Below are 14,824 nucleotides of genomic sequence, written 5' to 3'. Positions count from 1 at the left end.
GGCAAGTGACAAAGAGAAAATACTTATGTTCTTGTCAGATAAGGTTAATGCAGACAAAGTAAACGGCTAAAGAAATTAGTGTGAGCATCTTAGCAGAAAAGCAGACATAGCTATGAACAGGATGTTCACAAAAGAAGGAACACAACTGTCAAGAAATATGTCTTTAAAGTCTTCAACAGCTAGAGCAGCAGATGTACAAACTAAACAATAAAGACAGAGCTGCATACAAGAATAATAACTCTGGAGTATGTGTGTCCAGACAAGGACACGGACAGTCATGTCATTAGATATGTATGAAATTAACATTTTTGTCTTGTCTTGTTTTGTTTTTCCTTGGAGAACATGACACATATGTAAGAATCTGTTCTCCTGGACACCCGAGTTTCTGTTCTTCGGAAATTGTACTAAAAGCAGGGAGGCGGGAACATATATAGAAAAATACACATGTAAAAAACATTCCTTTCATTATTGTTTATGATATGAAAACATTCTTAACTGCCAAAAATAAAATTGAAACAAATCACAGTATCCCATAGAATTGACTACAGGGCAACGAGTAAAAACACTTTAGAAGTAAAAGCACAGGAGCTAGAAAGGCATCTCAGCTGTTAAGAGCTCATACTGCTCTTCCAAGGAACTCACGTCCTGTTCTCACCACCCACATTGGACAGCTCACAACCACCTAGAACTCCAGCTCCAGAGATCTAATGCGTCCTTCCTTCTGGCCTCGGTGGCGGGTTCTTGTCCATATATGCATATACCTCCCCCATACACACACAATTATAAAACAATAAAATATTTTAAAAGTGTAATTCTTGAGATAGAAACACACCATTATTTATTCATTTATTTTTAGTTAAAAGCAGGCTGCAAAATAACATGGATACTATGATCCCATTTGTGTCCACATATGTACACACCTACACTGTATGTCATATTGTACACATAGAGCTTCAGGAAAACTCTTGGATGTCAATACGTTAATAATGTTATTTCCCAGCAGAATGATGTTAACTGGTGAGTTATTTCAATAACTTTAAATCTTCTCATTTCTTTCACGCTTTTTATTTATTACTGGTAAGACAGAAATATCTGGAAAAGACCCAGGAATCTCCCCCACCACTTTTTTTTTTTTTTTTTTTTTTTTGCCTCTGCCGACTGATATATAAATGTCTCTCTGTGTTTATAAGCCATCAGATAAACAAAACCATCTGCAAGTTATTTTCTGGAAAAAGCCCATTACAGGACAACCCAGAAGGAAAGCACAGGATGTGAAACAGAGAAATAGAAGGGAAAAAAAAAAAAAGATCAGAAGTTGGTCCTTCCCCAGACAGTTGACTGTTGGCACCCTTCCCCAAGGGTAAACAGCTCAGGCTTCCCCATTTTTGTGGACTCTGAAAAATGCTGTAGGGTTTGGAGGTGGCCAAAGTGTCCCAGAAGGAGAGGTGAAGACTAAGCAAGGGAGCCCCTATCAGAGGATGCCATGTGTTTCTCTACAGAGTACCTGCCTCCTCCTTCCAAGTACAGCCTTCTCCCAGCCTCATGGCAGAGTGACCCTTTGCCTTTGTTGACTTAACAAAGTACCAAAAATATAGACCTTGTGTTCTTTTTTATGTGCATGTATGTGTGTACTATATATGTGCATGACATATGGATACATGTGTGGAGCATGAATATTCACGTATGTGGACACCAGAGGACAACCTTGAGTGCTGCTCTTCAGTCACCAAGCATCTTGTGTTTTGAGGCAGGGTCATCCACTGACCTGGAACTTGCATATGGCTGTTCCATATGCAAGTTAGCTGGTCAGTGAGCTTACCTACCTCCCCTTCCTAGCTCTGGGAGGACAAGTGTGCCACTTCATTCAGCTTGGGTGTGTGGGTCACAGTGATGTAACTACCTCAGGTCCTTATGCTCGCTCAACAAGCACTTGACCTACTAAGCTATGCTCCCAGTCCTGACCTCATCTTATTCTTTAGTCTGCGTTCTACAGGGAAAACCAAGGTTGAAATTTGGAATATTCTGGACTCTCATGGTTGTAGACTTCCTGTGAGAATCTGATGAAAACTGAGATCCGCCCCTCAGCACACACATCCAACATAACATCTTCCATCCACTTTCACAGTACCCTGAACACATGCAGGTATGGTATGAACAACAAGCCCTGTTAGCTTGGGTCCCCCAGAAGCCACTGAGACTTGAGTGAACCCAGCTCCTGTGTCTTCAACTGTCACAGCCCACTCCAGTAGGCGTTCTCATATGACGTTGCCCCATCTTCCCCAACACCATCAATTGTCTACAGTTCTCAAAAGTCTGTTACCTTTACCACATTCAATAAAAAATAGAACAGTATCTGAATGGAGTTTGCACAAAGAACACACTCCTGTCTCCTTCACACTACATTAATACCACCACTTTCAAGTGTTCTCTTAAAGGCCCCTGGCTTATGCTTCAAAGCTCCTGCTCTGGAAATGTACAAGGATGGCAGTCGCAGCAAATCTAAATGACAAATGCTCACTTCAAAAGACTTTAATGATAGCACAGTCTATTGTTTTCAAATAGATCTCATTGAAGCAATGTCTCCTGGCAATGCATCCTCCCTGCTTTGCAGTGGTTCATGGCAGAGGGTTTGGGGTTGTTTAACCTCATGCAATCTCATGGACTAAGTGGTGAGTTTGAAAACACGCTCATGGATCACTCACCTGTGAAGCCGGGTGCACAGATGCACGTGCCATTCAGCCCCTCGCTGTCACAGGTACCTCCATTCAGGCAGCTGATGTTAGCACAGGGATCCTTGTACAGCTCGCAGTGTGTTCCTGCAGAGAAGCAAACAAGAGAGGGTGACTCATGGAATACTCTCTGGTTCCGGTAGCCTTCAAAAGGAAGACTTCATTTCACTAGCACGTGACCACACTGTGGGTAGGTTCATGATGTGTATTTATGCATGTGTGAGTATATATGTATGCACTTGTGTGTGTGTGTGTATGACATATGTGTATGCATGTCTATGTGTATATGTGTGTGTTATATACATATGTGTGGTGATGCCTGTGACTGCTTGTGTGCGCATGTTTGTGTATATGCTCGTATGTGTATATATGTATGAATGAATGTATGCATATGTCCACATATGTGTACATCTGTTCTTGTATGTACATGAATGTGTATGTGTCCACTCCTTGCATTATAATATCATAAAAATGTACCTTATTAGAAAATAACAAATTTAATCCCTGCCCATGGGCTCTACCAAGATAACTTATCTCCATGTCTTCTATATATCCCAAAGCCTATGGCATTTCTAGAAAGCCAAAAACCTGAAAGTTAAAGGTTCTCAATGGCTGGCTCCAACACCCATGAACATATAAGCAGCAGTAATTGACTTTAATGAGTTGCTAGGAGAGAGAGGGGGCAGGACATGCAATTGCAGAAGAGGTATTGGGCAGATATGGGCGAACTGAAGAGGAGATGGGGTGTATATATGATAATATTTTTATTATGTATATGTATAGAGTTCTCAAAGAATAACAGAAAAAAAAAAAACTCAATGGCAAACGCTGAGTCTCCGAAGGAAACAAAATGCTTGACAACCAGAGAGACATTTCAGCACTGCTAAGTGACAATGAAGGTGAGACTGGGAGTCATCTCAGATCCTTTGAAGTAGAAGAAAACTTACATCCTGATCCAGGTGAGAGCATAAACAACGAACTGCCCATCCCATCCTGACAGGCTCAAGTGAAATGAGCATGAAGCAAACCAGAGCAATGTGATGCTGACCTCACTCCACTTCCTTCCCCAGCTCCCCGTGCTCAAGTGGCTGCCACACCCAGTGATTCATCCTGCAAGCTCTGACACATTGTTGGCCTTTTCTCTCCTTCCTTTGTCACTGCCTTAAGAAATGAGACTCAAGAAAGGGGAACAGAAGACTATAAAATGGACTTCCTACACACACACACACACACACACACACACACACACACACACACACACGCATGCATGATTGCCCTACTTGAGCAGACCACTTTAGAACAGCAGCCCTTAATTTCTGGTTCTGCGTTGAATATGATCAATGCCATATTCAAGCAGCATTGATCAGCATCTTGCCTGAGATTTTTCCCAAGTGTTTTCCAGACGTCACTGCTTCATACCTGCAGGACGCAGTCTCTCCTAACATGACCTAACTCCCTCTGTGTGTCCTGGGCCTCAAAGGGAACCTCCCTGTCATGGTAATACGAAACTTTCTTCTGCATTTTGGATGGATGTACAGGGTCTCTTCCTGAAGTTTCCATTCCTAGAGTCTTAGGATGTAGCTCAGCCAGTGTTTGATCTCTAAAATAACAAAAACCAGGCACACATATGTGTATGTGGCACACACATACAATCCCAGTACTCCAAAGTTTGAGGTAAGAGAATCAGAAATTTAGAATCATACTTGGCTCCATAACAAGTTCAAGATCCTATCTCAAAGAGAAAAAGGGAGAAAGAGATAAAGAGAGAGATAAAGAGAGAAAGAGAGAGAGAGAGAATTTTCCAAGGAAGAGCATACCCCTTGAATATCCAACACAAAATGGTCAACTCTGAAAACATATACATACAAGTAATATTATATGAGTTGAACAAGTCATGTTTATATATTTTTAAAACTATATATATATATATAAACAATTATATAGTATATAAACTATATATAAACAATTATGTATGTATATTTAATATATGCATATACATTTATATATATATATATATATATATATACACATGAATCTGAAAGAGAACAAAAGAATGTATGAGAGAGCTTGGAGAGAGAAGAAGAAAGGGGAAAGTAATGTAATTGTATTATAACTCAAAAAATTAAAAAGCCAATTAAAAGAGTAGGGTCAGAGAAGTCCTCCCTGCTTCAAAATATTATCTCAAAGACTACAAGTTTCCATTAAGCTGATCAATAGAAACCAAACAACAAAAAGGCTCCAGCTGTAATGTGAAATGAAGCCACCACCAAAGGTCAGAGAGAAGGCCAGTAGACCTGAATAACTACAAGGAGACCATGCTCACCCAGCAATTCCTAGCCAATCCAGCCAGGGCAAAAGAGCTAACTATATTCTCCAAATAAGGTTAGGAAGTAAATTCTAGGCCAAAATTTATACATAATAACTGTCTACCTATATTCTATGTATCATCTGTCTATCAGCTAATCTACCTATTTTTTCTTAATAGCAAATTATTTTTTCATAACTCCCCATTGATTCTTTGTGAATTTCTCATGCACCCCAATCCCACTCTGTTTTCAGTCCTTCCATATCTACCCTTAACCCTTATAACCTTCTACCAAAAGAAAATTAAAAAAAATATAAAACATCACACCAATGGAACCTGCTGTGTGTCACACAGTATAGACCCTTTTTCCCAAACAGCTTTCCTTGCAAATGTTCATTGCATTGAGTCATTGGTATGGTTCAAGGTCTCTGGCTTCTGCTATATTATCAATACTGGACCCTCACAGAGACTCCTCTGGGATATTCCGTTGTTTTCCTGTGTCATGGAGATCCTGCAGCTCTAGATCTGCAGGATCAACTGGCCCTTTTACAAACTCCAACAGCTCATAGGTGGGGTAGACATTTGAATAAAGTCAGCTCAAGGCCCTGAACACAGGCCTTACGTTTTTTAGCTTTTTATTAAGGTCTCACATAACCCAGGGTGGTTTCAAGCTCACTATGTAGCCAATGATGACCTTGAACTTCTGATCCACCTGCCTCTACCTCCCAACTACTGGGATTCCAGGTGAACACCACCCACATCCAGAACATGCATTCCTGGATACTTAACCAGAAGAGCTTGTGAATGCTTCATCCACAGACCTAAAAAATCTCCAGTGGGATAAATGTAATAAAACTCCTCAAAATCATGAGCACATAATTCCAATTTTCCATGTATCGGGGGTTCTTTTCTTTTGGCAATAACTTTATTCACCATTATTTTTCTTTTTTGATAGATAAAAGTATTCGGTTACCCAAGCATTCATTGAGAGATTTTTGGCAGCAAGGCTAGACAAAAGTTCATCCCAGCAGAAATTTGATTCTTATGAATTGGGAAGGGCTCACGGTCCCTGGTGCATACTTGAGTCACTTGTCACTTGCATTTCTATAGTCTAAAACTGGTAATCCTTCTATTAAAAAATACAGTCACATTGCCCTGTAGGTCATTAGAACAGAGCAGCTTTGTGCTGGAAACTAAATGTAGGAAGGAGATGACCATGGTTACTCCTGATATATCCAGATGCTTCTCCTGCTCAGGCCTTCCTCTCGGGGTCTGGGACGCACCTTCATGCCTTCCCCACCATTCCTCAGAATGCTCACCCAATACCATCTTAGACATCTTGATTCCCTGCCAGCTTTCACCTCTTTCTCAGCTGGACTTTGCCTGACATAACTGAACTCTTTCGTCTATTCCCAAGATAAATGTTCTTTCCCTATAACGCTGACCCTTGACCTTCCCAAGGCAAACTAGGCTTAGCCATTGTGTGTGGAGGGCTTGCTAAGATGTTCATTGTCACAGAATCCCGTGTGAAATCACAATGTAACCATTCTGTCCCTTGGTTCCCTCCTGGATCTCTGACTACCTTCAGAGCAGAGCACACATCTTAATTTGTGCAAGAAACTGCAGCTACAGTACCAGAACCCTGTCCTCACACAAAGGACGACAGCAAGCCAGTGTACTTTGGCTGACACGCAGGTGGGATTGCCAGAGGAATGAGAAGTCATTCCAAATTCCAAATGGGCCTCCAAAACATCCTATTTTGTTAGGGAAAACCAGGTCCACACTTGAAGCTAAGTCTGAGGACTGACATACGCATCACCCCTTGGCAAGAGACTAAGCATGCCCGATTATGAAACATGTTTAGTCTCAAACAAAAATAAACAGCAAAACTAATAATAATTCATACTTCTCATATTAAAGGATTGACAATTATGTTTCTGGGAATTTTTCTATCCCAACAGGGCTCTTTCCTGAGTTTAGTTTTAAAATGACCTAGACCACAAGGTGTGATGCACCAATTATATTTCCCCATTTGTCCCAAATTAATTACAAATCGTATTTGAAAGCTGAAAACCACTCATTTTTATCTCCCAGAAAGGTAAGCTAGGTAAAGACAATTAACTAAAAATACTCCTGGAGGAGTACTGTTTTGTATTATGGTTTCATGACTGTTGTTTTCTGGTTTGCAATGCTAAGGATTGAACCTAGGACCTGAGCTTGCCAGGCAAGCTCTGCACTCCTAAGTTGCATCCCCCACCTTAGATGTGTTCTTTGCACTTCAGTTTGGCTTTGTGGTATCATCCTATTTTGTTCAAATTCTACTTTCTCCTTGAAGACTTTCCCAGTTCTCCATTGTTTCTGAGTTCACCATCTTCTGGGCCATTTTAGGAACTCAGTTGCTACCTCAACCATAGCCATCCTGTTCCTTGAGCATGCTGGCCTAGGCCTGTTCCCCTACTGAAGTGGTGGACAGAGCTGGAGAAACTCAGACTCATCTCACTGCTGCATAAATCACAGTGCAGGAGAAACACACAAAATCCTTGAACTCTCTGTTCACTCTTTAAGGAGCATGTAAGAAAGAGAAGGTTTTATCCAAAAAATAAATATCATTCCTTCAGCAATACCAGCATACCATGTGACCAAACCCCTAACCTGGTGATATATTTTCTGGGACATTAACCACTCCCCCCAAAATCCAGAAGGTATAAAAGTTAAATGAACAAAAATATTCATGGTAGAGTCATTTGTCACAGACCTAGGTCAGGTGCAGTCAGTACATCACCAAATGAGCTGTGTAATGAAGGCGATTGATAAATATTCTTTCATGGGAACATTACATAGCCATTTAAAGAAAAACCAGAAAGACTTCCTAGTGATATATAAATCAAGTATGAGATCATGTTGGGTGCCAGCACAACACAAAATTACAAGTCTGTACAACTAGAATGGAAACAGCTTCAATTCTATATTGCTTCTGTGTGCTGTAACACTGTGAGCATTCATAATCACTGGCATGTTGTTTTTATAATTAAAAACTAAAATGCTTTCTTTCTAACCTTTGTCACTAAGAATCCCAAACAAGTTATTGGATAATCATTGCATTTATTCTGATATAAAGAAATAAAAACAAATCCAACGTGAAGCTATACCTTGACTTTTTGACACTCCGAGGCTATGAGATTCGCCTCACATTCATGGGGAGTCTCCTTTTAAGAGCCAGGCATCATCACTGCAGACAATGGCTTCTGGGTCACAATGCATTTTGGGTTGTCTGTCCATTATTACACCAGAAACATATAAATGTGGGAGTCGTTGTAGCATTGTGATGGCTTTTCAGACTTGCAAAAGTTTCACCCTGTTCCCCTTTTTGCATTCTTAGGGCTATCTGCACCCAACTTCCCATTACCCTTGTGCTCTATAAAAAGTTATATTAATGTATAACAGCTAAAAATCCGCTACTTAAAAAACATATAGGGTACAAAGTTAAAGCCCAGCCATCAGCTATTTAAGTTCTAACTCCAAACACCTATTAGTTAACATTGGCATCCACATATCTTACTATATCACTTATACTGATTTTTATGCATGAATGCCAGTGGCATAAACACTTCCACAGAGGGCAGCATTGCCCACTCCATAGGGGAATAAGGCAGAGGATTGTAGGGATGATGTCCCAACCCTTGCTTTCCCTTTAGAGCAAAGAAAAGAACTTGCCCCTCTGTCTCTTGTCAACTTCATCTACCTTCTCTCTCCTCCTTCCCATCAGTCCTAACTCAAAAGTTCTTGCTTCTAAAAGTCCTGCCATTTGCTGCACTCAGTCATCTTCACTGTGACCTAATCCTATATGTCTCCATAAATAAAGCAACATTAAACTTGCTTCCTGTGTTGGCTCATGTTGATGGTCAACTTGACAGGGTCTAGAGCAGTGGTTCTCAACCTTCCTAATGCTGCAACCCTTTAATACAGTTCTTCAAAGTTGTGGTGACCCCCTACCATAATATTATTTCAATTGCTTCTTCACTACTGTAATTTTGCTAATGTTATAAGTCATAATGTAAATGATCTGATATATAGGACATGAGAAATACTGTTCTAGCATCATTGGAAAGTCTTTGGGCATGTCTGTGAAGAAGTTTCTAGACAGGTAACTGAGGCGCAAAGACCCACCCTAAATGTGAGCAGTACCTCTCCCTGGACTCATTAGAAAGAAGAAAGTGGGCAAAGCACCCGCTCTCATCTCTCTCTGCTTATCTTTTTAAATTTACTTTGTTGTTAGTGTGTGCCTGTGCATGCATGCATGTATACACGTGCATATATGGAGAAGTCAAAGCCATGGCATACACGTAGAGGTAAGAAGACAACTTTGTGGAATCAGTTGTCTCCTTCTACCTTTATGTGGGTTTCAGTCCCAGTTTGCAGGCTTGTGTGGCAAGCACCTTTTCCTGCTGAACCATCTTGTTAGTCCATTGTTTGTCAGTAGGCAGAGCCAGGAGAAACCCGAAGAGAAGGAGTTGGAAGGATTGCAGGAGCCAGAGGGGCCAAGGACATGAGAACACCACCCACAGCATTAACTAAGCACGGCTCAGGGAATCACAGAGACTGAAGTGACAATCACGGACCCTGTATGGGCCTGAGCTACGTCCTCTGCATATGGTTGTGTAGTTTGGTGTTCTAGTGGGACTCGTAACAGTGGGAGTCCAGATGTTTCTGATTCTTTTTCCTGTATTTGAGACCCTTTTCCTCTTACTGGCTTGCCTTGTCCAGCCTTGATATGAGGGTTTGTGCCTAGTCTTATTGTAAAGTGTTATGCTGTGCTCAGTTGATATCACCAGAAAAGCAAACATGTTTTACTGAAGAAAAACAGAGGAGCAGTGGATCTGGGGGAGGTGGGGGATGGGAGATAGGAAGAGTGGAAGGAAGGCAAATTATTGTCAGAATATAATGTATGAGCAAAGAATAAAAGGAAAATAAATGAATCAGGTATTTGATTTTTAAATATTATTTGTATTTTATTTTCTCTCTGCTTGAGTTCATATGCAATGTGACTAACTCATATTCTTCCCACCATGTTTCCTTTGCCAGGATGGATGTCAGCCTCAAACTGTGAGCAGAACAAACTTTCTGAAGATGCTTCTATCCGATATTTTGTCACTGTTAGATCTATGTCACTAACAGAGAAAACTGGTATCAAAATAATTGGAGCAGTTTCTATGATAAATCCAACCTATTTGATATGAATTATCTGATAAATCAGTTAAGTTCTGAGGCCTTTGAGGCAGGTTTGCAAGATGGATATGGAAGGGTTTGGAATTTGAAGCTAGCAAACTTGTAGAAAAGAATATGGAGAGAAGTGTAGCTCATGGAGACTGGCTCATGAGATTCTAGGGAGGGGGTACAAAGAGTCTACCAGGAAGTTCTTTAAGCAATTCATGTTACATTCTCATAAACAATCTAGCCGTATCCTTTCTATGTCCTGGGGAATTAAGAGGAATTAATTACTAACTCAGTGGATTAATTTGTTTGGCACAGATAATTTCAAGTAGAATCGTATTCAGGCTGTGGTTACAGCCATTGCTTGCTCCTCTCATCCCATCGCGCATGGAAAGCTGTGCCTTGTGAAAGTGCACATTTGGCTGAACGACATGAGCTAAACTGTGAATGCCATTGAAGAGAAGATTCCCAGCTCAAAGCCCACTGCCTATGAAGGATGATGAGAATCTGGATACACAGAAGAAAGCTGGTCCTACAGGGATCATTCTGACACAACAGCGCTTCGCAGTATCAGCTGCATAGACGATGCAAGATTGAGGGGGTTCATGGAGTTTGAGGCCAAAGTCCCAGAGAGCCACTAACAAAATATGGCATGGTTGGAGTTCCTGCAAGGAGGTTCTGAGAGGCCAGTGCATGGAGCTGTGAAAGTGAAGTCTCAACTGAGATTGTGATTTTGCTCCAGCAACAAGAAAGGTAATTAACACTTGGTCTCCTCTTAGGGAGGATGTCTTTAACACAAGTGTGTGACTCCTCCACCTCATAGAGACTTAATTAAAATCATAGAGAACTTTACTCCAGCTGTTGAAATCCCTCCCCAATGAGTCCCTGTGATCTGCTCCCATGTAATTCCTTCTCCTTAAATGTGAACTTCTACTCTGGAGCATATTGGAAAGTTCAGAGCTTTTAAAGACACATCTAAAGTTCCTAATCAGCATACATGGAAAGCACATCCTAAGTGGGTCTACCCTGACTGTAGAGGCCATTAAGGGGATCCAGATCTTTGCTGACATTGAGAATCTGATCCACAGAAGGAAGCTGTTATAAATTCTACAGCCAGGGAAAAAGGATGCGAATTCTGTCCAGCCCTGAGGGTCTTCCTAAACTTATCCTTCCAGATTCCAGCCTTAGCTTAGAGCTCAGACTGTTCCTCACACAATGGCTTGAGGGACCTTGGGTATGGCACCCCTTAAGCCATGCCTGGACTGACAGAACTAATATATATTTAAAGCCGTGTCCTAAGTGACTGGTGTATTGTAAGCCTCTGTGTGGCAGCAGCTAGCTAATGTAACAGTCGTGCCTATTTTAAGAGACTCTCTTCACCATTAAATTATCACAGTCGCCTCACTCTCATCCATCTGGGTCACTCCCTGCATTTAAATTAGCGTTCCCACATCCCTCCTGTTCTTCCCCTTCCACTATCCAAATGTCTCCTGAGGACACTTCTTACAAACACAGTCCCAAAGGGGGCGCATGATATCAGGGTTCCCAAACACTTGTATGTACAGTGATGTCTTCCCTTTATGCATGTGTGTATGTGTGTGGGCATGTCGGGATGTGTGCAGGTACATGTGTGTACATGTGCATATGGAAGCCTGGGGACAACCTTAGGTATCAGCCTCAGAAATGACATCCATCTCATTGGAGACCGAGGTGTCTCATTAGCCTGGAATTCATCAAATAAGTTAGACCGGGTAGGCCTGTGAGCTGCAGATGCCCCTGTCTCTGTTTCCCCAGGACTAGGATAATAGCTGCTTTTATGCGCATTCTGGAGATTGACCAGAGGTCCTTGCACTTTCAAAATAAGCACTTCACCAATAAACTGTCTTTCCTTTGTCCTCAAATTTAGGTGGTCCTCTGAGAACCAGTCTTTTACCATTCTAAATATGGCTGTTATGTGGCCTACTCTCCCAGTCCTCTCACTATTTTGCATGCAACCTGCATAGTCCATGTAAAATCGTACAGAATACTCTGGTCAGCCCAGGAGTTAGAACTTCTACCAAGAAATGGCAACTCACGCCTTGTGTTCATCAGGCACCTTGAACCTCTCCCATTTGCAAGCCAGGTTTTCTACTCCCTTGAGGTCCTGCCGTAGTCACGTGGTGCTGGCCTGTTCTTTTTCCTTCTGGAGCCTCTGTCCTCAGAGCCCTTGGATCTTTTCTCCACAGTTCCTATCTCTCCTCAGATGGTTTTATCCCTTTGCACTTTTATGTCTATCAGAAAACTGTTCCACCCTTTGGCTTCCCAGATTCCAATTCAATGTCTGCGTAAGACACATCACATTTGACTTCCCCTCTTGGGTCTTTAGAGACTCAATTTTTCTTCTTTGAGTTCTTGGTACAAATTCCCTGCTCTGCAGGGGATGGAAGAGGACATCAAGTCACGCTGGGTTGGCAGCCAGCTGTGTCCTGTCTTCTGTGGCCTAGAGTAGAGAGAACTCTCAGTCTAGATTTCTCAGGGCCTGCTGGTTCGTTCTCTCCCAGCCACACAAGAAAAGAACTAGGTCTTCTCTTAAACTCTCTTAAAGAGCAGCTAGTTTCCATGAATTAAGGAGATGATTCTGCCTCCTGGGATAATGTGCAGTATGTTCTCAACACTCCATTCAACTCCATAAACTCGGGGGTCCTTTGTGCTCCCAAATCATGAGTTCCTCAAGTCCTCAGCTCTCCCTGGAATCCTACCTCCTTTTCTGACTATAACTTGAATCTCCCAGCTCCTATAACCTCCCTTAAGAACCTTGTCTTCCAACGACCTTCTCCCCTCCAGGGATCAAAAACACTGACTATGGGCTTTAACTGTTGTCTTTCTAGAATAGTCACGCTCTTACACTAGGAGATGCATTTGTAGATACGGTAAAGGTAATGTTCAACACTGCAGATGGACTGAGAGCAAGGTAATTAGAAGGAACTTCTCAGTCAGATGGAAGGTCCGGGCTCAGAGCACAGAAGGAAGCACTGAACTCAAGAAGAATGAACAGCACCTGGCCACTAACATGGGACAGAATAAACATTCAGCAACTGTTATTTCAAATAAGCTGACAAGGGGAAGAGTTTACAAAGGGTAGTTCTCAAAGGCATACCTGAGAATGAGAAATGCAAAGTCCTGGGTCCCACTGTAAGCCTAGAATTAAAACTGTAAAGCCAAGGTGCAGGGAGTTATAACAGGCTTGCTGGCGAGTGCTGATTGGAGCTCAAGTTTGAGAACCATGACCCACAGCACAGGAAGGGGAGGTGAGGGAGGGACACTGAGTATGTCTGAAGATTTTTACACATCATAATTTTCTTTTACCCGATGATGTATAGCCCAGTGTGTGTTTGGAGTACTAGTTTGATACAGGGCTTCTGAAGAAGTGCTGTGATGTTTAGAGCAGCAATATAAACAATTACAATGTAGCAACTGAGAATTATGGAAAGCACATGGAGAGAGCTAACATCACAGCCTTTGAACTTTCAGCGACATGGATAGGCTTTTATGTGCAACTAGATTTCTCTTGCTTAGTAAGGACAGGGTTCACTAAAGGTCAAAGATAGATAGGAAAACAGACATATTTGGGATATATCTGCTTAATGATTTTGCTACTTACAACGATGAGAACTGCTCCACAAACTAAAGGATATTGGCAGTTTTAGTTGTGTGAAGCCCCATACTAACCCAATACTGAAGGATATGGACATCTCAGTATGTATCATTTTTTGTACTTTATATGGAGAAAATCAAAACCCATCTGAGAGCTTTGTCTGGGCTCATCAGGCCTGTGACATGATTAAGATAAGCTAATCAGACCACTAGAGTCATCGCTCCTTTATTCTTCTTTTCTTTTTTTTTTTTTTTTTTTCTTTTTTCTTTTTTTTGTTTGTTTTTTGTTTTGTTTTTCGAGACAGGGTTTCTCTGTGTAGTCCTGGCTGTCCTGGAACTCACTCTGTAGACCAGGCTGGTCTCAACCTCAGAAATCCGCCTGTCTCTGCCTCCCAAGTGCTGGGATTAAAGGCGTGTGCCACCACCACCAGGCCTATTCTTCTTTTCAGAATCAAATAAATTTCTGTTCTTCTTTCTCCACATTGATAGACACCCCCCCCCCCCAAGCTGAAAGGCCATGAGGATAAGCCAACCCTTCTGTCTCTATGGCTTTGAAGAAGTAGATGCTTTTTGGTTGCCACTGGATATCGCATTACAAGTGAAACAGCAGATAATACTGTGTGTAAAGACCTGGCCCAGCTTTAACACATGCATCCAGAGCATCCCATCAAGTGTACCAGTCCTTAAAGCTTTCCACAAAGATCAGAAGAGAGAGGAAGGTCTGTGAAAGAGAAGCGGGAAGAGACAGATGGAGGCTATCAAGCAAGCAGTGAAGGGAGTTGAAAGGTTAAGAGACACGAATATAAATAGGGACACAAAAGTATTTGAAAAATCTAAAGCGGGCCCTGGTGCTCTGGCGGTCGGGAACTGTGCAACGGCTAGCGAGCAGCTCTCAAGGTGCAGCTGCTGTGAGCTGTGGCTGTCAGGCTCGAGCATCTGGGCTTAC

At 41.9% G+C, this 14,824-nt stretch overlaps 1 protein-coding gene across 1 annotated transcript in view; it reads right to left on the bottom strand.

The window, feature by feature from the left end:
* Dner (delta/notch like EGF repeat containing) overlaps window positions 1-14,824 on the bottom strand; it is a 294,143-nt gene that overhangs the window by 25,221 nt on the left and 254,098 nt on the right. Inside the window, exon 10 of the mRNA XM_034521799.1 lies at window positions 2,703-2,816. Coding sequence (XP_034377690.1) covers window positions 2,703-2,816 — 114 coding nt within the window. The remainder of the gene's footprint in view (window positions 1-2,702; window positions 2,817-14,824) is intronic.

Source organism: Arvicanthis niloticus, chromosome 17, assembly GCF_011762505.2.
Source record: "Arvicanthis niloticus isolate mArvNil1 chromosome 17, mArvNil1.pat.X, whole genome shotgun sequence".
Classification (NCBI taxonomy): Eukaryota; Metazoa; Chordata; class Mammalia; order Rodentia; family Muridae; genus Arvicanthis; species Arvicanthis niloticus.
Note: the sequence above shows the minus strand (reverse complement) of the source record. Positions and strands in the feature narration are given on the sequence as shown.